The following is a 24,841-nucleotide window of genomic DNA, read 5'->3' as shown; positions in this document are numbered from 1 at the left end:
GTCCTTCGGAAAAAAAACCTTAAATGATCACGGTCTCTGAGTGTGAGGCGCTTTGAAATTGAAACGAAAGTAGAGTCCAGGCGCTCGAGGTTTGTTTATCTCCCTTTTTGTGCATAATATCAACGGTTATTCCTGATTTATATGACATTTCTATCTAACTAATGTTTCTGACTCATATAAATCAATGATTTACAACACCATTTATATATAACTTTAAAATCTTTAAGTTTTGGTGGATAGATGTGCAACCAGGAAGTGAAAGAAATTGTACCACATACATTTTTACATGTACACAAGACCTTGTATACTGCAATATAAATCGTTAAAGACCTTCTTGCAAAACTTAAGAGGCGTAGAAACTTGTCATATAATGAATTTCATATCCCAAAGTAATATTTTCAGATAAATGACCAGTTGATGGTTTTTCGCGACCTAGTGATCATTAACGTTGATCAGTAGCTACTTTGCAGCGGAAAAGATATATCATTTTGATTGGTTTTTCCAATTCAAAAAAGTCAGTCGGAAAGCGATATTTTTTCCATTACGACATACTATATAAATGATGATGATTATAAATTGTACATGCACATTGTATCAACTAAAATGTCCTAAATGATATTGAAATAGCACAGATATAGCAACCATACCAAACAAATAAACTGAGAAAAAAAACCATACAGCAATCTTCTCGTTATTTATATGTCAGTTATGGAGATAAGCCGAAAAACTGTATGATATGTGGAGAGAGAAAACTGTATCGAGGCCCACCAAGGCTGAGATCTGTTCTCTCTCCCACATATTGTAAATGCTGAGGCTTATCTCTAACTTAAAACATAGCAAGTCTTTGTGCTAATAAATTACACTTTTATTTCTAATATAAACCAGTTGTTTGCCTTTGTTTATGAGCTCTGATAATTCTACCAATGTGCAATTCAACCATGACAAATTCGATATAGACAATGGCAACATAGAATTACCTTTGCCTGTGTTATATGCGATGAATATAATTCATGAACGGAATGCATAAAGCATGCTTTGGGGTGGACAACTATCTTAAAATTCATTTTCACCATGTCCGCAAACAGTGATGGAGGGATATTACTTCTCAATTAAATCGATTATATTAGGGTAGCTTTAATGACTTTTACTACTAAAAGGACATGTCTTTCCAATGTTTGATGTGGAAAAGAAATGACATATGAAACTAGACTTGCAATTTAGGCGTTTGATTGAAATGCGTCTTGCTAAAATGAGCGCATATAGCAGTGATTTTTCAGGCCAGTTCGAAACAGTCGGTGCCCCAGAACTTTGAATTCAGAGGATTTAAAAATTTCGACTTCCCTAGGGACAATTTTGGATTTATTTATACTATGTGCAATTATCATTCAACAAGCCAATGGGATTTAATGCGAATTTTTGAAATATTGTTGAAAAACACCAAAATAAGTGTAAAAATACATTGTAGATGATTTGGAAATTTAAAATCAAAAGTGGTGTACAAAAACAACAAGGTTGCAGAAAGTGGAAATTGGAGATGTTAATGCTGTAGATAAGTGTTAAATCGTGAATTCATAATAAGGAGGAAAACCTCAATCTGGGATATATACAAAAAAATTCTGTGGATGTGTTTAATTCCGCAGCAATAGAGGATTAAATTATCATCATAATTATTGTGTGGGATTTTTTTTCGTAATTTGGAGTAAAAAATAATGGAATATTCCGGTATGGTTGTGTGTTGTGTGTTCAATATAATTATTTTTGGGATTATGCCCGGAGATATACTCACCCTGTATTGTGTAATTCTCCATATGCTAACCTTTTACTGTCTTATAAGTGACTGTCTTATATTAGAGTCACATATAAGACAGTAAAAGGGAACATGTAGGACAGGTAACACAGGTAATGGTCCGATAATCCAGGAGATAAAGTACAGGTAACATATAGGACAGTTACAGGTAATGGTACGATAATCCAGGAGATAAAGTACAGGTATAGGAGACATTTATGGTACAGGTACAAGGTAATGGTCCCATAATCCAGGAGATAAAGTACAGGTAACATATAGGCAAACAGTTACAGGTAATGGTCCCATAATCCAGGAGATGTAAAGTACAGGTAACATATAGGACATAATTAGGTATCATGATAATCCAGGAGATCAAATTACAGTTACAGGAAGTTTAAGGGATATCCAGGAGATTACAGGTAAATATGGACAGGTTAATGGTCCAATAAGTCCAGGAGATATAGAGTTACAGGTAAAGTCCCCATAACAGGAGATATGTCAGTTAAATTGACAGTTTACATTTTTGGTACACTAAACGTACTTATTATAACTTATCTTCGCTCCAGGAATAAATAAGGGTAACTTATATACAGTTACAGGTAATGGTCCCATAATAAGGAGATTAATACAGGTAATGGTCCCATAAACCAGAATAAAGTACATGTAACATATTAGAGGACAGTTCTACAGGTAATGTTCCCATAATCCAGGAGATAAAGTAGTTTACTTATTCATTACTCATAATCCAGGAGATAAAGTTCAGGTTATTAACAGTTACAGGTAATGGTCCATAATCTACATAAATCCAGGAGATAATGTACAGGTAATATTGGACAGTTACAATATTAACATACATATAGGACAGTTCAGGTAATGGTCCCATATATCAAGTGGAAGATATCAGTTACAGGTCCCAATCCATACTAAAGTACAGGTGGTTTGTTGTTCAAAGTTGATTATATCCAGGTCTACATATAGGACAGACAGGTAATGGTTCCAGATAATCCAGGAGCAAAACAGGTAACATATAGGACAGTTACAGGTAAGGTGAAAGTAAGGTAACTGACAGGTAATGGTCAGTCCTGGCAGAGAATCCCTTTGAAGATTACAGGAGGCAGTTACAGACTTAAACCCCAACTTCTAAGGTACACAGTATAATAATTCCAGTGTACTCGTGTTATTCAATCTTCAGGAGATAAAGTACAGAGACATGATGATTACATCAATGTATGTTAATTCAAGCTACTTTTTTATACATCTGTGATTGCACACATACAGAGCTTCATGTTTTAATATAAAGTACACCAGGGGATGGCTATAACGACAACCTTTCGGTGAAAACAAATGACAGTAATCAATTAGGAATATATCCAGTTGATGAGAAGTATATACACTCATAACCAAGATTATTTACATTACTAAAACTTCAAATACATTTGGTAGTTTTATATGTTAACTCAAATCAACATTTACCAAAAGTTTCATTTTTTTATCTCTATTCGCCCCAGAAAATATTAAATCATAGCTTTACCAGTAACTAAACCACTGTAGATATACATCATAGCTTTACCAGTAACTAAACCAGTTGTATATATACACTCCATAGCACTTTATACATCATAGCTAACTAAACCACTGTAATATACATCATATGCTTTTACCAGTAACTGATATACACACTGTAATAAACATTGTAATAATACATATTGCTTTAGCAGTAACTAAAAACACTGTAGTAAACATCATAGGCTTTACCAGACAACTAAACCACTGTACATATACATCATAGCTTTACCAGTAACTAAACTACTGTAATATAACAATTATAGTCTTTACCAGTAACTAAAATCACCACTGTAATATATACATCATAGCTTTACCAGTAACTGAAACCACTGTAATAAAACAATCTAGCTTTACCAGTAACTAAACCCTGTATATATACATCATAGCTTTACCAGTAACTAAACCACTGTAAATATATATCATAGCTTTTACCAGTATCTAAACCACTGTAATATACACAATAGCTTTATACCAGTAACTAAACCCACTGTAATATACATCATAGCTTACTCAATAACAGTTAACTATACATCAAAGTTTTAACCCAGTAACTAAACCACTGTAATATACCACATCATAGCTTTACCAGTAACTAAATAAACTAACTGTAATATACATCATAGCTTTACCAGTAACCTAAAAAACACTGTAATATACATCATCAGCTTTAGCAAGTAACTAAACTACTGTAATATACATATCATAGCTTTACCAGTAACTAAAACCCACTGTAATATACATCATAGCTTTACCAGTAACGAATCAAAACACTGTTTTTTTGTAATATACATCATATGAGCTTTGCCAGTAACTGATCATGAGTAACCACTGTAATATACATCATAGCGTTACCGGGAAAGCTTAAATCAATGTAATATACATCATAGCTTTAATTACCAGTAACTAAACCACTGTAATATACATCATAAGCTTTACCCAGTAAGTAAACTGACTGGTATATACATCATAGCTTTACAGTAACTAAAACACTGTAAATATACCATCATAGCTTTACCAGTAACTAAAAACACTGTAATATACATATAGCTTTACCAGTAACTACTGTAATATAGCATCATGAGCTGTAATAAGTAACTAACATCATAGCTTTACCGCAGTAACGAAAACCACTAAGTAATATACAACATAGCTTTACCAGTAACTACTGTAAATACACTGCTTTACCATTATACACTCATAGCTTTTACCAGTAACTGAACACTGTAATTATACATCATAGCTTTACCTGTAACTAAATACACTGTAATATACATCATAGCTTTACAGTAACTAAATATCAATGTAACTAAACCACTGTAAATATAACCATCATCAGCTTTACCAGTAACTAAACCACTTGTAATATACAGTAAATAAACCATTGTTATATACCATCATAGCTACAGTAAACTTAAACCAATGTGTTTTTTACATCATAGCTTTACCAGTAAATTAAACCACTTAATATATACACCATAGCTTTACCAGTAACTGAACACTGTAATATACATCATAGCTTTACCAGTAACTAAACAACTGCTGTATATACATATATTTACATTAGACTAAAACAATTAATATACACATAGCTTTACACAGTAACTAAACCAGCTGTAATATACATTCATAGCTTTACCAGTAACTAAACCACTGTAATATACATCATAGCTTTACCAATAAACTAATACCACGGTAATATACATCATAGCTTTACCAGTAACTAATACTGTAATATACTTCATAGCCTTTACAAGTAAACTATATACATTTCATAGCTTTACCAAGTAACTTAAAACTGTAATTTACTTCACTGTTTACCAGTATACAATATACATAGCTTTACCAGTAACTAAACCACTTGTAATATATCTTTTACATAACTACATAGATTTTAAGTGTTACCCCAAACTAAACTAAACATGTAATATAAAATCATACCTTTACCAGTAACTAAACTACTGTTATTTTTCATCAATAGCTTTTACCAGTAACTAAACACACTGTAATATACATTCATAGCTTTACCAGTAACTAAACCAACTGTAATATACAGTCATAGCTTTACCCATAACTATACATCATAACCAGTAACAAAACCACTGTAATATACATCATAGCTTTACCAGTAACTAAAAACACTGTAATATACAACATATCATTACCAGTAACTAAACCACTGTAATATATATCAAATCTTTACCGGTAACTAAAACTACAGAAATATACACATCAATAGCTTTACCAGTAAACTAAACCACTGTAACTATACATCATAGCTTCCCAGTAACTAAATCTTTAATACCAATAATCTAAACCACATGTTCAATATACATCATAGCTTTACCAGTAACTAAATCACTGTAAATATTACATCATAGTTATTACCAGTAACTAAACCACTGTAAGTATACATCATAGCTTTACCAGTAAGTAAACTACTGTAATATACGATCATACTTCACTCGTAACTTAAAACACAGTATAATACATCATAGCTTTACCAGTAACTAAACTACTTGTGTTAATATACTTCATAGCTTTACCAGTAACTAACCACCTGTAACTATCACCTTTACCAGTAGCTATACATCATAGCTTTAACAGTAACTAAACCACTGTAATATACATCATAGACAGCTTTACCATGTAAACTAAACCACTGTAATATACATCATAGCTTTACCAGAAACTAAACCCCACTGTAATATACATCATAGCTTTACCATGTAACTAAATCACTGTAATATAGCAATCATAGCTTGCCCAGTAAACTGATCATAAATCACTTTCCAATGAAATATACACTATCTTTACCAGTAACGAATCACTGTAATAAACATCATAGTATTTACCAGTAACTAAACCACTGTAAATATAGCATCCATAGCTTTAACCAGTAACTAAATACACTGTTTACCATATACATAGTATAGCTTTGACCAAAAACTTGTAAATACATCATATCTTAACAACCAGTAACTAAACCACGGTAATATACAACATAGCTTTACCAGTAACTAAACCACTGTACTATATACATCATAGCTTTACCATAACTAAAAAAGATGAATAAAACATACATAGCTGTACCATCAACTCAACCACTATGATATAAATCATAGCTTTTAACCATAACTAAACCCACTGTAACTAGACTACAGCTGTATATATAAACCAGTCATAGCTTTACCCAATAACTAAACCACTGTAACACATAAAAACCACTGTAATATACATCATCCAACCACTGTAATATACAGTATAGATTTACCAGTAACTGAACCACTGTAATATACATCATAACTTTACCAGTAACTAAAACACTGTAATATACAGTATAACTTTACCAGTAACTGAAACACTGTAATATACAGTATAACTTTACCGGTAACTAAACCGTTGTAATATACATCATAGCTTTACCAGTAACTAAACTACTGTAATATACATCATAGCTTTACCAGTAACTAAACCACTGCAATATACACTATAGCTTTACCAGTAACTCACTAAACCACTGCAATATACACTATAGCTTTACCAGTAACTAAACCACTGTAATATACATCATAGCTTTACCAGTAACTGAACCACTGTAATATACAGTATATCTTTACCAGTAACTGATCATGATCACCACTGTAACATACACTGAGATCTAGAGCTAGGAACAGCTAGTTTTCTCAACCCATAGTTGTGATGGAAGCACTTTATATGTGTTGACACTCTTTATTACAGTATTGTATCATGACTCTGATAACCGTTAAGTCTTCATGGGCCTCTTCTCTCGGTCGTGATATGGTTCATGGTTACAGTATTTGATAAATAAATAGATAAGAAGTCACATGATGTTGCTCATCTTTGACAGATGAGGAATAACATTTGACACATTGACAGGAATATTAAAAAATATTCTTCATGGGGAGTAGCACATACATATAACATGTATTTCTAATTTGCTCGGTTTCATACATTTCTACAGTCCAACTTGGAAGGGTAGCAAATCCATGCAATGAATATAAAAATATTTGTTTTAGTTTTAGATAAAGGACTTGGATAGAATCAAACAAGGTCTCTTGATCTTTGAAAATTTCTCCTAGTCGTTCACGTCTGTTCATTCTATTCGTCACAGCAGGATCAGACACTACCATTTTACACAAAATTGGTTTAGTTTCTTTTTAACTGAGGAGATTTTAAACCTTATACTTAGTACTAATGTGGAAAACATTTAATGTTAATATCTAAAAAAAAAATTTGTTTTCTGTTATATCCAACCTTCAGTCAGGGAATGTAACAAAAATCCTAAAATTGAAATTTTCCCACTGCTTTGCTATTGGTTTCCTACAATTACTTGGCCCACCCCTCTGTCCGGAGAGACATGAAAAAGGGTTCCATTTGTTTATTATTTTTTTTATCTTACAGAAATAGGTTAATTGCGGGGCATTACGTTTCTAAAAACAAAAAAATAAGTTTCCTGACACAAATTATAACACTATGAAACTCTGTATCAATGGTTCAATATGAGCACGGTAACATCAAAAAAATGAAAGATTCTGTCTTTTCTATGTTAACTATGGCGTTTGCCGCTTGACACAGTGATAATCTTGTATGGTACAATTAGGACATTCATTAAAGATGCTCCAACGCCGACGAATGCTATTTTTCTCTAGTCAAAAACAAGATCAGGCGAATCAGTAATTTTCTTCAGTTACAAAAGTTACTTACTTTACACCATTACCACCATTGAAAGGTTTGAACATCTTATTTTACTTCAAGATACAAATATTGAAAATAATTAATTTCATCCCAAAAAATGTTTTTGAAAATGATTTTGAGTAGTATTAACGTTAAGGTTATACATATGTAGCTTTTTCGACTCAAAATTATCAAATTTGTTTTTTAACATTTCATATTTCATATTAAAGATGCAACATCGCTGACGAATGGTGTTTTTATATGTAAAAAACAGGAGAGGATGAATCTACTTTTCTTCATTACTTTCATAGTTAGAGCTTCTTATTTAACTTCGAGATGAAAATATTAAAAATAATTAATTGTGTTCCGAAAAGATTCCATGGCACTATGCCCTATATGTATGTGGAATGAACTCCTAATAAGGCAAAACAAGTTATTTTATATTATTTTTTTATGTGAATTAAACATAGATTTTTAGCCCACCATCATCAGGTGGTAGGTTATTCAAATCGCCTTTCGTCCGTGCATGGTCCGTCATCCGTCCGTCCTTCCGTCCGTTATCAATTCTTGTTACCGCTATTTCTCAGAAAGAACTGAAGGAATCTTTCTCAAATTTCACATGAAGGTTCCCCTAGAGTCTAGTTGTGCATATGGCATTTTGGGACTGATCGGTGAACAAGATGGCCGACAGGACGCCATCTGGGATTTTGACAATTGAAGTTTGTTACCGCTATTTCTCAGAAAGTAGTCAAGGGATTTGTCTGAAATTTCATGTGCAGGTTCCACTAGGAGTCTAGTTGTGCATATTGCATTTTGAGACCGATCGGTGTCCAAGATGGCCGACAGGGCGCCATCTGGGATTTTGACAATTGAAGTTGTTGCCGCTATTTCTCAGAGTAGTCCAGGGATTTGTCTCTAATTTCATGTGCAGGTTTTCCTACGTCCCTAGTTGTGCATATTACATTTTGGGACCGATCGGTGAACAAGATGGCCGACAGGGCACCATCTTGGATTCTGAAAATTGAAGTTTGTTACTGTTATTTCCCAGAGAGTACTAAAGGGATTTGTATCAAATTTCATGTGCAGGTTCCCCTAGGGGTCTAATTGTGAATATTGCATTTTGGGACCGATCGGTGAACAAGATGGCCGACAGGACGCCATCTTGGATTTTGACAATTGAAGTTTGTTGCCGCTAGTTCTCAGAAAGTAGTCAAGGGATTTGTCTTAAATTTCATGTGCATGTTCCACTAGGAGTCTAGTTGTGCATATTGTATTTAGGAACCGATCGATGAACAAGCTGGCCGACAGGGCGCCATCTGGGATTTTGACAATTGAAGTCTGTTACCGATATTTCCCAGAGAGTCCTGAAGGGATTTGTCTCTTATTTCATGCACAGGTTCCCCTAGGGATCTAGTTGTGCATATTGCATTTTATGACCGACAGGCCACCATCTTGAATTTTGATAGTTAAAGTTTGTTACCGCTATATATTTCAGAAAGTACTAGAAAGTACTAAAAGGATCTTTCTCAAATTTCATTCATATCGTAGTATGTAGTAAAAGTTTGAAAAGCAGAGAAAAAGATCCCTCTTTCCGTTGTTAGATGTAGATCAGTTATGGTGGGTGCCAAGATCCCTCTGGAATCTCTTGTACTGGAATCTCTTCATCGAAAAGCCCTTCTAAAACATTTTCACAATCGAACCCCATAACTATCTAAAGCCTTTGGCGCTCAGCAATTCACTGAAGTCATAAACTAAACTTTAAGCTATTCTTAATCAGGATAATATTTTTCTTGATATGGGGGAGGCCCCGGACCCCCCAAACACCAAAATCTGGCGCTTTCGGGCAGCAAAAAATCAAAACACATTGTAAAGCTCATCTACTCTAAATTACAATATATTTTTCACACCCTCAGACCCCAAAAACACACTGTTAACACCGGCTTTAATAATTTGGCCAATGTACATAGACTATAATTTCCTTTTAACCAGTTACAAAATTGATACCAAATATCGTTTACATCATCCTAATATACACATAGTATGTAGTAAAAGTTTAAAAGCATGACCCTCTTTCCGTTGTTTAGATGTAGATCATTAGTTATGGGGGTGCCAAGATCCCTCTGGAATCTCTTGTCATGAGTTTATTTATTATTGTCAACATGTTCATGAGAATCTCATATATTTTACCATAGATGACCCTGGATATCCAAAGATTCCAGTAAGAATTAAGAATCAGCGGGTCACGTAACTGCCATGCCATGTTCCTTTCACAGTTTTTCAAAACATCTACTGTATTTGGCTTTTGTGACTTCACTGAAGTAGGTTTTTCTCACATCAGGTACTATCTAAAGCTTTCCTCTGAACCATAAAGCAACTGATAATAAAGGCACGTTCTTCTTGCATGCACACTTGAAAGCTACTGGAATTTTTGAGAAACAACAGGACATTAAAATTAACAAACTATGTGAAACCAAATGATCATACATAATACTATCTATTCATTAACATACATACATACATACATACATACATACATACATACATACATACATACCATCACTCACATACCATCTCACACCCACCCACACACTGTACACACTAACACACCCTCATGCACACACATACAACAGATGTATGACCCAATATAGCCTACAGTATATCAGCATCAGATGGCAAATATATAATAAAGACGCAAAAATGGGTGAACAGAGTTTGTACGGTTAAATTGTTTTAATTGTGTTTTACATATAGGACAGTTACAGGTAATGGTCCCATAATCCAGGAGATAAAGTACAGGTAACATATAGGACAGTTACAGGTAATGGTCCCATAATCCAGGAGATAAAAGTACAGGTAACATATAGGACAGTTACAGGTAATGGTCCCATAATCCAGGAGATAAAGTACAGGTAACATATAGGACAGTTACAGGTAATGGTCCCATAATCCAGGAGATAAAGTACAGGTAACATATAGGACAGTTACAGGTAATGGTCCCATAATCCAGGAGATAAAGTACAGGTAACATATAGGACAGTTACAGGTAATGGTCCCATAATCCAGGAGATAAAGTACAGGTAACATATAGGACAGTTACAGGTAATGGTCCCATAATCCAGGAGATAAAGTACAGGTAACATATAGGACAGTTACAGGTAATGGTCCCATAATCCAGGAGATAAAGTACAGGTAACATATAGGACAGTTACAGGTAATGGTCCCATAATCCAGGAGATAAAGTACAGGTAACATATAGGACAGTTACAGGTAATGGTCCCATAATCCAGGAGATAAAGTACAGGTAACATATAGGACAGTTACAGGTAATGGTCCCATAATCAGGAGATAAAGTACAGGAACATATAGGACAGTTACAGGTAATGGTCCCATAATCCAGGAGATAAAGTACAGGTAACATATAGGACAGTTACAGGTAATGGTCCCATAATCCAGGAGATAAAGTACAGGTAACATATAGGACAGTTACAGGTAATGGTCCCATAATCCAGGAGATAAAGTACAGGTAACATATAGGACAGTTACAGGTAATGGTCCCATAATCCAGGAGATAAAGTACAGGTAACATATAGGACAGTTACAGGTAATGGTCCCATAATCCAGGAGATAAAGTACAGGTAACATATAGGACAGTTACAGGTAATGGTCCCATAATCCAGGAGATAAAGTACAGGTAACATATAGGACAGTTACAGGTAATGGTCCCATAATCCAGGAGATAAAGTACAGGTAACATATAGGACAGTTACAGGTAATGGTCCCATAATCCAGGAGATAAAGTACAGGTAACATATAGGACAGTTACAGGTAATGGTCCCATAATCCAGGAGATAAAGTACAGGTAACATATAGGACAGTTACAGGTAATGGTCCCATAATCCAGGAGATAAAGTACAGGTAACATATAGGACAGTTACAGGTAATGGTCCCATAATCCAGGAGATAAAGTACAGGTAACATATAGGACAGTTACAGGTAATGGTCCCATAATCCAGGAGATAAAGTACAGGTAACATATAGGACAGTTACAGGTAAATGGAGATAAAGTACCATATCCAGGAGTATAAATAATCCAGGAGATAAAGTACAGGTAACATATAGGACAGTTACAGGTAATGGTCCGATAATCATAATACAGGAGGATAAAGTACAGGTAACATATAGGACAGTTACAGGTAATGGTCCCATAATCCAGGAGATAAACAGTACAGGTAACATATAGGACAGTTACAGGTAATGGTCCCATAATCCAGGAGATAAAGTACAGGTAACATATAGGACAGTTACAGGTAATGGTCCCATAATCCAGGAGATAAAGTACAGGTAACATATAGGACAGTTACAGGTAATGGTCCCATAATCCAGGAGATAAAGTACAGGTAACATATAGGACAGTTACAGGTAATGGTCCCATAATCCAGGAGATAAAGTACAGGTAACATATAGGACAGTTACAGGTAATGGTCCGATAATCCAGGAGATAAAGTACAGGTAACATATAGGACAGTTACAGGTAATGGTCCCATAATCCAGGAGATAAAGTACAGGTAACATATAGGACAGTTACAGGTAATGGTCCGATAATCCAGGAGATAAAGTACAGGTAACATATAGGACAGTTACAGGTAATGGTCCGATAATCCAGGAGATAAAGTACAGGTAACATATAGGACAGTTACAGGTAATGGTCCCATAATCCAGGAGATAAAGTACAGAGACAATGATAGATGTTATCACAACTATGTTTTAACGTAAGTTATCAAATGGTAAGTTTCTTATACATTGTAGCTAAAATGTACATAGTAAATGTGCTAGTTACTGTATTTCTACTCTTGTGACCATTAATTAAATCTAGGATATCAGAGGTATCTACATTAAAAATTTATATATCATCATCGATACTCCAGTGGTTGTTATCACTGTTGTTATATCCAGCTCTGGAATATTTCATAGCAAAACTTAATGCAGTTAAGGTGAAAAAAGAACTGGCCAATCACAGTCCTGCAGAGAATCCATTTGAAGATTACGGAGAGAGCAACGCCCAACTTCAAAGCTACAGTCAACCACAGTGTACTGTTATTCAATTCTTGTGATGTACATCAAAGAGCCAAGCTACTTTTTTCTTCTGTGATTGCACACAGAGCTTCAGTTTTAATATAAAGTACACCAGGGGATGGATATAACGACAATGAAACAATGACAGTAACCCTTGGAATATATCGAGGATGAGTATAACATGTATATTTTTACAAAACATTATTTTGAAAATATGTTATTTCTTTACCAAAAGTTTCTTTTTTATCTCTATATATCACATATAAATTCATGTATCATTTTATACAACAAATGGTAATATTTCTTACAGTTTTATATTGCAAAGAATTATTAAGTGATAAAATGTTTATATTCTCTTCTTTAATTCTCTTCATAGGACCATGGAGACTGAGGAGCTCAAGTGGAAGATTGAAAAACATCAAGCAGACATAGTTACAACGGTGCTAGCAGAGGATATAATGGATAGATTTGTGGACGAAGATTATCTGACCATTCATGATGTAGTCGAGAAAATCATAAATGGGAAGATAAAACAGGAACAAATGACAACTCTTATACAACTCCTCAATGAAAGAATTAAATCCAAACCAGGAATGTTTGATTTCTTTTTAAAACAGTTGGCAGAAAATCGTAACGATGCCTACCATGCCTTGGTAATGAAAATCAGAGAACCCGAGTATAAACCAATCCAAGTGTCAGAAACAGGAACAGGTACACATGTATAATAATTCCAGAATAAGCAATAATCGTTTTAGCTATAATTTGAGTAATGTATAGCTCTAAGTTTGATTTTTGCGATTGTTAAATGTTATTTGGAACTTATTCGCGAAGGTTTATTTCTATAGATTATTTATAAATATGTGTATAGCTTTTGAAAGCATCATTCATACGACCGGCTGTGATATGTATAACTATAATTTGATAAATTTTGCGCATTTGGATGAATCTAGGAATTATTAGCTATACAATGAGTTATAAAACATTGTAAGTCGGTGATGGAGGCAAATGGCCAAAGGTATCAATGTAGAAAAACAACTTATTATAAGCAAAATACCAGTTGTATGAAAAGAAGAGTATACCCGACTCATAAACCAAGATTTGATTTAATAAATTCAATCATTTCGAATATGGTACTTTTATAGTGTAACTCAAATCAACATTTAGCGTATGGCTCATTTGTAAACAAACTATTTGACGAAATAAGGTGCCCCAGTACCCACTGTAATATACAGTATAGATTTACCAGTAACTGAACCACTGTAATATACATCATAACTTTACCAGTAACTAAAACACTGTAATATACATCATAGCTTTACCAGTAACTAAACCACTGTAATATACATCATAGCTTTACCAGTAACTAAACCACTGTAATATACATCATAGCTTTACCAGTAACTAAACCACTGTAATATACATCATAGCTTTACCAGTAACTAAACCACTGTAATATACATCATAGCTTTACCAGTAACTAAACCACTGTAATATACATCATAGCTTTACCAGTAACTAAACCACTGTAATATACATCATAGCTTTACCAGTAACTGAACCACTGTAATATACAGTATATCTTTACCAGTAACTGATCATGATCACCACTGTAACATACACTGAGATCTAGAGCTAGGAACAGCTAGTTTTCTCAACCTATAGTTGTGATCGAAGCACTTTATATGTTTTGACACTCTTTATTACAGTATTGTATCATGACTCTGATAACCGTTAAGTCTTCATGGGCCTCTTCTCTCGGTCGTGCATGGTTCATGGTTACAGTATTTGATAAATAAATAGATAAGAAGTCACATTATGTTGCTCATCTTTGACAGATGAGGAATAACATTTGACACATTGTCAGGAATATTAAAAAATATTCTTCATGGGGAGTAGCACATACATATAACATGTATTTCTAATTTGCTCGGTTTCATACATTTCTACAGTCCAACTTGGAAGGGTAGCAAATCCATGCAATGAATATAAAAATATTTGTTTTAGTTTTAGATAAAGGACTTGGATAGAATCAAACAAGGTCTCTTGATCTTTGAAAATTTCTCCTAGTCGTTCACGTCTGTTCATTCTATTCGTCACAGCAGGATCAGACACTACCATTTTACACAAAATTGGTTTAGTTTCTTTTTAACTGAGGAGATTTTAAACCTTATACTTAGTACTAATGTGGAAAACATTTAATGTTAATATCTAAAAAAAAAATTGTTTTCTATTATATCCAACCTTCAGTCAGGGAATGTAACAAAAATCCTAAAATTGAAATTTTCCCACTGCTTTGCTATTGGTTTCCTACAATTACTTGGCCCACCCCTCTGTCCGGAGAGACATGAAAAAGGGTTCCATTTGTTTATTATTTTTTTTATCTTACAGAAATAGGTTAATTGCGGGGCATTACGTTTCTAAAAATAAAAAAAATAAGTTTCCTGACACAAATTATAACACTATGAAACTCTGTATCAATGGTTAAATATGAGCACGGTAACATCAAAAAAAATGAAAGATTCTGTCTTTTCTATGTTAACTATGGCGTTTGCCGCTTGACACAGTGATAATCTTGTATGGTACAATTAGGACATTCATTAAAGATGCTCCAACGCCGACGAATGCTATTTTTCTCTAGTCAAAAACAAGATCAGGCGAATCAGTAATTTTCTTCAGTTACAAAAGTTACTTACTTTACACCATTACCACCATTGAAAGGTTTGAACATCTTATTTTACTTCAAGATACAAATATTGAAAATAATTAATTTCGTCACAAAAAATGTTTTTGAAAATGATTTTGAGTAGTATTAACGTTAAGGTTATACATATGTAGCTTTTTCGACTCAAAATTATCAAATTTGTTTTTTAACATTTCATATTTCATATTAAAGATGCAACATCGCTGACGAATGGTGTTTTTATATATAAAGAAGAGGCCCAGAGGGCCTGTATCGCTCACCTGGTTTGTAATGCCTAGGAATGTTCTGAATTCAAGTTCATTGTTTCTTTTCTGAATTCCCCTATTAGGCCCCACTCTTTCTGCTCCAGGGGTCAAAGCCAAAATTTATACAAATTCTGTTAACCCCAAGGATGTTTCTGGGCCAAATTTGGTTAAAATCCAAGCAGAACTATATGACTATTAGCGATTTACAGGATTTACCTCTATTTCCCCTATTGGACCCCGCCCCTCCTGCCCCCAGGGGGTCAGAGCCAAAATTTATACAATTTTCAATTCTCTTTCCCCTAAGGATGTTTCTGGTCAAATTTGGTTACAATCCATGCAGAACTCTAGGACAAGTAGCAATTTATAAGATTACCTCTATTTCCCCTATTGGGCCCTGCCCCCGGGGGGGTCAGAGCATAGATTTATACAAGTTCTGTTCCCCTTCTGCTAAAGATGTTTTTGGCCAAATTTGGTTACAATCCATGCAGAACTCTAGGACAAGTAGCGATTTAAAGGATTTACCTCTATTTCCCCTATTGGGCCCCACCCTCTTGCCCCCGGGGGATCAGAGCCAAAATTCATACAAGTTCTGTTCCCCTTCCCCCAAGGATGTTTCTGGTCAAATTTGGTTAAAATCCATGCAGAACTCTAGGAAAAGTAGCAATTTATAAGATTACCTCTATTTCCCCTATTGGGCCCCGCCCCTCCTGCCCCCGGGGGGTCAGAGCCAAAATTTATACAAGTTCTGTTCCCCTTCCCCCAAGGATGTTTGTGGCCAAATTTGGTTACAATCCATGCAGAACTCTATGACTAGTAGCGATTTAAAGGAAATGTTGACGGACGGACGGACGGACGACGGACGGACGGACGACGGACGCCGCGCCCATGACATAAGCTCACCGGGCCAGGTGAGCTAAAAACAGGAGAGGATGAATCTACTTTTCTTCATTACTTTCATAGTTAGAGCTTCTTATTTAACTTCGAGATGAAAATATTAAAAATAATTAATTGTGTTCTGAAAAGATTCCATGGCACTATCCCCTATATGTATGTGGAATGAACTCCTAATAAGGCAAAACAAGTTATTTTATATTATTTTTTATGTGAATTAAACATAGATTTTTAGCCCACCATCATCAGATGGTAGGTTATTCAAATCGCCTTTCGTCCGTGCATGGTCCGTCATCCGTCCGTCCTTCCGTCCGTTATCAATTCTTGTTACCGCTATTTCTGAGAAAGAACTGAAGGAATCTTTCTCAAATTTCACATGAAGGTTCCCCTAGATTCTAGTTGTGCATATGGCATTTTGGGACTGATCGGTGAACAAGATGGCCGACAGGACGCCATCTGGGATTTTGACAACTGAAGTTTGTTGCCGCTATTTCTCAGAAAGTAGTCCAGGGATTTGTCTCTAATTTCATGTGCAGGTTTTCCTAGGTCCCTAGTTGTGCATATTACATTTTGGGACCGATCGGTGAACAAGATGGCCGACAGGGCACCATCTTGGATTCTGAAAATTGAAGTTTGTTACTGTTATTTCCCAGAGAGTACTAAAGGGATTTGTATCAAATTTCATGTGCAGGTTCCCCTAGGGGTCTATTTGTGAATATTGCATTTTGGGACCGATCGGTGAACAAGATGGCCGACAGGACGCCATCTTGGATTTTGACAATTGAAGTTTGTTGCCGCTATTTCTCAGAAAGTAGTCAAGGGATTTGTCTTAAATTTCATGTGCATGTTCCACTAGGAGTCTAGTTGTGCATATTGCATTTTGAGACCGATCGGTGTCCAAGATGGCCGACAGGGCGCCATCTGGGATTTTGACAATTGAAGTTGTTGCCGCTATTTCTCAGAGTAGTCCAGGGATTTGTCTCTAATTTCATGTGCAGGTTTTCCTAGGTCCCTAGTTGTGCATATTACATTTTGGGACCGATCGGTGAACAAGATGGCCGACAGGGCACCATCTTGGATTCTGAAAATTGAAGTTTGTTACTGTTATTTCCCAGAGAGTACTAAAGGGATTTGTATCAAATTTCATGTGCAGGTTCCCCTAGGGGTCTAATTGTGAATATTGCATTTTGGGACCGATCGGTGAACAAGATGGCCGACAGGACGCCATCTTGGATTTTGACAATTGAAGTTTGTTGCCGCTAGTTCTCAGAAAGTAGTCAAGGGATTTGTCTTAAATTTCATGTGCATGTTCCACTAGGAGTCTAGTTGTGCATATTGTATTTAGGGACCGATCGGTGAACAAGCTGGCCGACAGGCCGCCATCTGGGATTTTGACAATTGAAGTCTGTTACCGATATTTCCCAGAGAGTCCTGAAGGGATTTGTCTCTAATTTCATGCACAGGTTCCCCTAGGGATCTAGTTGTGCATATTGCATTTTATGACCGACAGGCCACCATCTTGAATTTTGATAGTTAAAGTTTGTTACCGCTATATATTTCAGAAAGTACTAGAAAATACTAAAAGGATCTTTCTCAAATTTCATATGTAGTATGTAGTAAAAGTTTGAAAAGCAGAGAAAAAGATCCCTCTTTCCGTTGTTAGATGTAGATCAGTTATGGTGGGTGCCAAGATCCCTCTGGAATCTCTTGTCATGAGTTTATTTATTATTGTTCAAATCATGAGAATCTCTGTCTATGTTATTTTATTTGCATAGATGACCCTGGATATCCAAAGATTCCAGAAGAATTAAGAGTTCAGCGAGTCACGACTAAACATGCCATGTTCCTTTCACGAACGGTTTCATCAAAACATCTACTCGTATTTGGCTTTTGTCTGGACTTCACTGAAGTAGACATTTCTCACATCGAAGCTGACTATCTAAAGTTTGGAATCTCTGAAGTCATAAAGCAACTGATAATAAAGTAGAACAATAAAATGGCTTCAGCGACACTTGGAAAGCTACTGGACATTTTTGAGAAAAACAGGAACATTATTAATCTTGGCTATGAAGACTATGTGAAAGCCTTAGGAAAGATCAGTCCATAATACTATCTATTAATTAACTTGACTCATGCTTTCATACATACATACATACATACACACCATCACTCACATACCATCTCACACCCACCCACACACCATCACACCCTCATGTACACTCAAACAACATATGTAGGACCCGATTTATTGTCAATTGTTTTAATTGTGCTTTTACATCAATTATTTTAGATAATTAACAATTGTAAGCATTGCCCATCACCTAACCCTTACAGCCTCTTTCCTTTGTACATGTTCATTCTATGCTATGCATTGTATACCTTGTGTGGCGGGTTTGACTCTCATCTAAGACTTTCTGGGAAAGAAATATTAAGTATTATATTTTGTTACACCCGTAATATAATAAAAAAATACTTTCAACTCAAGTTGTATGTCTTTCTTGTTCTTACAAGCTTGTCCTGAATAAACTGCTTTATATCAAATTGTCTTGATAAAAAGGCCAGTATACATTAAATTCAAATTACTCACATACACATGTATATTCAACTTGTTCAAAAACACAGCTTCTCGCGATCATTCTACTTATGTAGTTTACTTTATGGAAAATACACAGAATATACAATATTAGTTAAAGAAGAAATAGAATAAGTTCCTTATAAGAACCAGATCCAAAAAATGGCAAAAGGTCAAAGAGACAACTGCCCTCTTTGGACTCTCTTTGTGAACTGCCTCACGGACAAAGGAAATCTTCCCAAAAAAGGAAATTTGGAGGAAAAATACACATTATTATATGATACCTATAACAAATAAAACCACACCGCTCACCAGTCTGCTAAATCACCTGACTGGTACCTAACCTTACTTGTAACCAAAAAATGCACTCATACATCCATGCACTCACTCATTTTAAGTAATATATAAGTATACAGGTAAACAAGAGAGCGACATATAGACAGTACTGGGACAACAAAAATTACCATACAGTAATTCTAATTCCTTAACTCTGACTACATAATTAATTTCATATTTTACCCTATTATATTTCCCACTACTTAAGGTTGACATCCCGGCCTGGCATCTGCAATGTTTAAAAAAATTATATAGCATGTTTAATCAGAAATTAATAATGTATCTAAAATTTTAGTCATCCACACAACTGTACCTAGAGAAATATAGTTTCAGTTAAAATGGCGACTCTTCTCTTGGTCTTTCTCCACTCTGTGCATCTATCAAATTCCATTATGGCCTTGCTAATATAGCTAGTGGTATTCTTCAACTTCCACGTGAGGCCACTCCAGAAAACCTCCCTTAACATATTGTTCTGCTCCGTGGCGGAGAAAGGGTGTGTCTGGTATGCCTTTTAAACGATGTCCTCTAACAGCCGCTAGCTATGATATCTTCATCCTTCCCTTGCGTGGCACGTTAGAAAGAACCATGCATGTAAAATTTGAGAAATATTTAAACAAATTTAAACATCAACTGCCAAAATCCAAGACGTCTGCCATATTGTTTTTCCGATCAGTCTCAAAATCAGCATGACACTCCTAGGGCCCAATTGCAAGGGGACCATGCACTTCGCTCTAAATGTAATAATATGAGTTTGAATATCAAAACTATGTTGCACCTTTTCGATTCATATGTTTGTAGTGTTTTTTTCTATGGCTGTGAAATATGGGGAATTAATAAATCGGTTGAGGTAGAAAAAAATTCATTTGGAATTTTGCAAAAATTTACTTGGTGTAAAGAAATCCACATGTAACGCTATGGTATACATTGAACTTGGTCGTCAGCCACTGGCTAATGCACAACTGTATAGAATGTTAAAATATTGGTTTAAATTATCAAAATCAGACAATTGCATCTTATCTGAGGTATATAACTTTCTTTACATGGAAACGGAGAAGGAACATCCTATGCAAAATTGGTTAGTATTTCTAAAGCGTAAATTATTTGAGCTAGGTTTTGGTTATGTTTGGACGAGACAGACTTCCAGCGATATCTATCTTTTACCTCTAATTAAACAGAGAATTGAAGATCAGGCCAATCAAAATGTATTTAATTTGATACAAGTCTCAAGTAAATGTGATCTTTATAGGCATATGGTTGATAAAGTGACTTTGCAATTCTATTTGACTAAATCATTACCAAATCAACGAAGAATAATGATTACGAAATTTCGTCTTTCTGCGCATAATTTAGCTGTAGAATCCGGGAGATACAGGAATGTAGAAAGGTGTTACAGATATTGTCAATATTGTAATTCATTAGATGTTGAAGATGAATATCATTTTCTTCTTGCCTGTCACTTTTATTCTGATATTAGGATGAAATATATATAAAAAAAATATTATTGGCACAAGCCATCAGTTCATAAAGTTATCGAATTATTAAACTCAAAGAGTCTGAAAGAATTAAATTTGCTGGGAAGATTTATAGTAGAAGCCCATAAACGTAGAATTATGTAATTACATTATTACTGAAATGTTTTTGTCTTCTAAGTGCTTCTCTCTATCCGATATTTTCGTGTTCTTCAATTAGTCCGTTCGTCCGCATGTTCCTTTTTTGTCATTTGTACAGGTGTAATTTTAGTACATATAACTCGATATTGAAACTCTAGGTGCAATATCTAATTCAAAGTATTATATATTGGTTATTCTGTTTACATTGTATGTATTTAATTCATATGATTACTTTTTGGGAAAATACGCACCGCTTTAGTATTTTGTCAAATGTATTCTTTAGAATTTGTGTTATTGTGTAAATGTATATGCTTGTTTGTAGACGATAGGCCAAATGGCCTAATGTAATAAAAGAATTGAATTGTAATTGAATTGTAAATTTGAAAAATATCTGTGGAGTACTTCTCATGATATGGCGGTAACAAGCATTGTTTCGGACGGACAACGGACCACAGACAAAGGGCGATTTGAATAGCCCACCATCTAATGATAGAGGGCTAAAAATGATTCTTATACATGTATAGCTAAAAATGTAATCGCAATAGCATTTTCGACCTAAGTGAAAATTTTGAAGCATAAAAATATAATGATATAAAAATGATATTTCGCCTCTCTACAAAGCATAAGCAGTAAAAATTTTAAATGTTCTTTTTCCTTCAGTAAATTGAAAAGCATAAGGTTTGATGAATCGATCTGTGAAAATTATTCAAATGGACAGAAAAACATGTATAATGCTTTACAATTACTAATTGCAACATGGAATCTATGCATTTAAAATTCTGTGTTTTTGCATACATTTACTCGCATAATAAAATTCTATACACTGTAGAAATGTTAATTAAAAATTAAAAAACTCGGATTCATGGTCTGACAGCATATACTCATTTCACTGCACTGTAGAGTAGATGTAATGATTTTTGGAAGTACTGCCAAAAATCATTTTCAACTCTTATTTGTACTTGTAAAATTAAAATCTATCCATTGTACATGTAAGTCTTGTGATTCTCAAAATGTTGGCAATAACATAAAAGCTCTTCTTGATTCGCGAGTATGGAAATTATAGTACATACTGTTTACACAATGCTAGTATAACGTTCATTCTCCACTAATTTGCATGTTTTCAGAAATGAAAACATAAAATATGAAAATTGAAAACAAAGTTCTTATGTATTGTCATTTGTTTGGCAAATATCTCTACTTTTTAAATCCAAAAGGGCTGGCTCCTATCTTTACTCAAAGAAAAGTTATAATTGTTACAGTCAACCATCATATTTTGGTAAAGAACAGATACGTGACTTTGTTTAAATGAACTAAATTGAGATTTGTCATTAGAAATGCCACAAAATATACACTTTAACTGAATTTTTGCTTTGGTTTTGGACTTTTCTTTCCATTCAAAGCCATTTGTCCGTCTCGAAAGCAACTTGTCTTTATCAATTGCAGTTATGAAAAGTTCATTTGTGAATATTGGTTTGTATGATTCATAAGTGTGTTCGAATAGTTTCATATAAAAATAGTACCAAAGTATTTTGTTTCTATATTTTTCCTTATTATCAAACTGTACCTTTATCTGCATCAGTACATGTCAGTAATTTTGTATTCGTATAAATCACAAATTACTGTATAGGACATTAAAATCCTGCTTTAAACAGTAACGTATATGTTACAACATACTTAATATATGACTGAAGAAATCTGACAGGACTATTATGTTTTTCTGTTTCATAAATTCGTCAAAATGCATTAAAGAAAACGTACTTTTCAGCGGTTTCACTTCTCTGCAATACTTTAGATGATTTTTGCCTAAATTAGCAGCGATAACGTATCTGTTCTCTTGGTATATGTCTTTATGAAGTATTAGAAAATAAACGAATTCAATAACACGAATCTGCTTCAAAACTTGTAGTCAAAACTACAACATCAAATTATCAAACGATAAATCAAAACTATTGAAAGCGGCGTCGATGAAGAGATGATTATGTTTCTACCATATTGGTAACGTATCTGTCTACACCGATTCTCATTGACTGCGGATGGTTTCAGCGTTCTTGTCATTTAATTGGGAAAAAAAACGACCCGCACGGCTGACAGGTAGATGCGATAACTCATGATAAACAGTTCTTCTGATATTATTGGCCAACGAAACCTCATTTTTCCTTTGTTGATGTTTTTTTGACATGAAGCAAAGGAATAATTCATTCTCATTGTCCTCGCCTTCCTTCACCGAAACGTATCAGTCTCCGTCATACTTGATTGCCACAAACAACCCTAAACTTACATTTTCTGACCATATCTAGTCTGAAACAAATTGCTACAAATGAAGCAAAGTTCACTCAAATTAGGTTTACGTACAAAAGTACAGATCCGTTACCAAATATGACAGGTACGTTACCAAATAAACAGATACGTTATTTCATGTTTATATATCACATTACCGTATCATTAGTATAACAAACATTCTAACAATATCTGGCTATAAAATGTATTTGAATTAGTCGATGTAACAGTATTTTTATTAGTTTTACACTAAATATTAGAGTTAACGGTACATCTTTCATCAAACAGATACGTGATCTTTTATACCAGATACGTTACTATTTTGATATGTGATTTGTACATTTAAAAATTAATTATATACCTAATAGCTTAATCAATACAGCTTACTAGTGTTAGAAATCACGTGATTATTATCAGAAATGTATATATATGTTACTATGTACAGGTATATACTAAAGGAAAGTAAAGGTTTTTCTTATTTCGAGTTTTCCAACACTGGCAACATAACGAATCTTCCCGCCTGTAAACTATTGACAAACTCTCGGACACTTGCCACGTGGTTAAGCTAATTTCGAATGTTTTATGACAAGCGTGAGAATTTCTGTCGATATGGGTATTTTTCCATAACGTATCTGTCGGTAACGTACGTACTGACCGACACTAACCCCTCTCATCATTTAAATGACACCGTGTGACTTGTCGACCAAACCACAAACTTTTCAAACTGCGATGTGACTTTATCTCTGTGGGAAAGTGGCATCTTAGGTAATCAAGTACATAGTAGTAACGTATCTGTTGATGTCGTTGCGTAACATGTATATTTTCAAGATTAGATCGCACCTGTCCATTTAATTGTTAATGGATGTGTCCTTGTCATAAAGGTAAAAGTTAGTATACAGATTAAAGTTCATTATCACGGAGAAAACGTGGACATTTGATAATACATTAATTGTGTACATGATTTTATTTGTTTGTAACGTATCTGCCAGCATAGTTTGTGACAATGATAAAATGAGTTACATCAAAAATATCTAAGCATTTTGTGTGCCAATACTTGTCTATTCTCATTGCGTATGCTAATATCTATGA

The 24,841-nt window shown here is 34.5% G+C and overlaps 1 protein-coding gene and 1 pseudogene across 1 annotated transcript; both read left to right on the top strand.

Moving 5' to 3' along the window:
• Window positions 1–19,445, top strand: LOC138331769 (uncharacterized). Its single transcript, XM_069279533.1, has 3 exons — window positions 1–89; window positions 13,497–13,831; window positions 18,733–19,445. Exons 2-3 carry the CDS (start codon window positions 13,501–13,503, stop codon window positions 18,942–18,944), a joined length of 543 nt encoding a protein of 180 aa, XP_069135634.1. The 5' UTR covers window positions 1–89; window positions 13,497–13,500; the 3' UTR covers window positions 18,945–19,445.
• A 1,057-nt stretch (window positions 19,446–20,502) lies between these two features.
• Window positions 20,503–23,403, top strand: LOC138330630 (uncharacterized; annotated as a pseudogene).
• Window positions 23,404–24,841: the final 1,438 nt, after the last annotated feature.

The sequence above is a fragment of the Argopecten irradians genome, chromosome 9 (genome assembly GCF_041381155.1).
Source record: "Argopecten irradians isolate NY chromosome 9, Ai_NY, whole genome shotgun sequence".
NCBI lineage: Eukaryota > Metazoa > Mollusca > Bivalvia > Pectinida > Pectinidae > Argopecten > Argopecten irradians.
Note: the sequence above shows the minus strand (reverse complement) of the source record. Positions and strands in the feature narration are given on the sequence as shown.

Excerpts from the sequence above, each read along its gene's own strand:
- LOC138331769 (XM_069279533.1), top strand. The coding sequence starts at position 13,501 with ATGGAGACTGAGGAGCTCAAGTGGAAGATTGAAAAACATCAAGCAGAC. Across the intron at positions 13,832-18,732 it reads AGTGTCAGAAACAGGAACAG|ATGACCCTGGATATCCAAAG; the intron begins GTACACATGTAT and ends TTATTTGCATAG.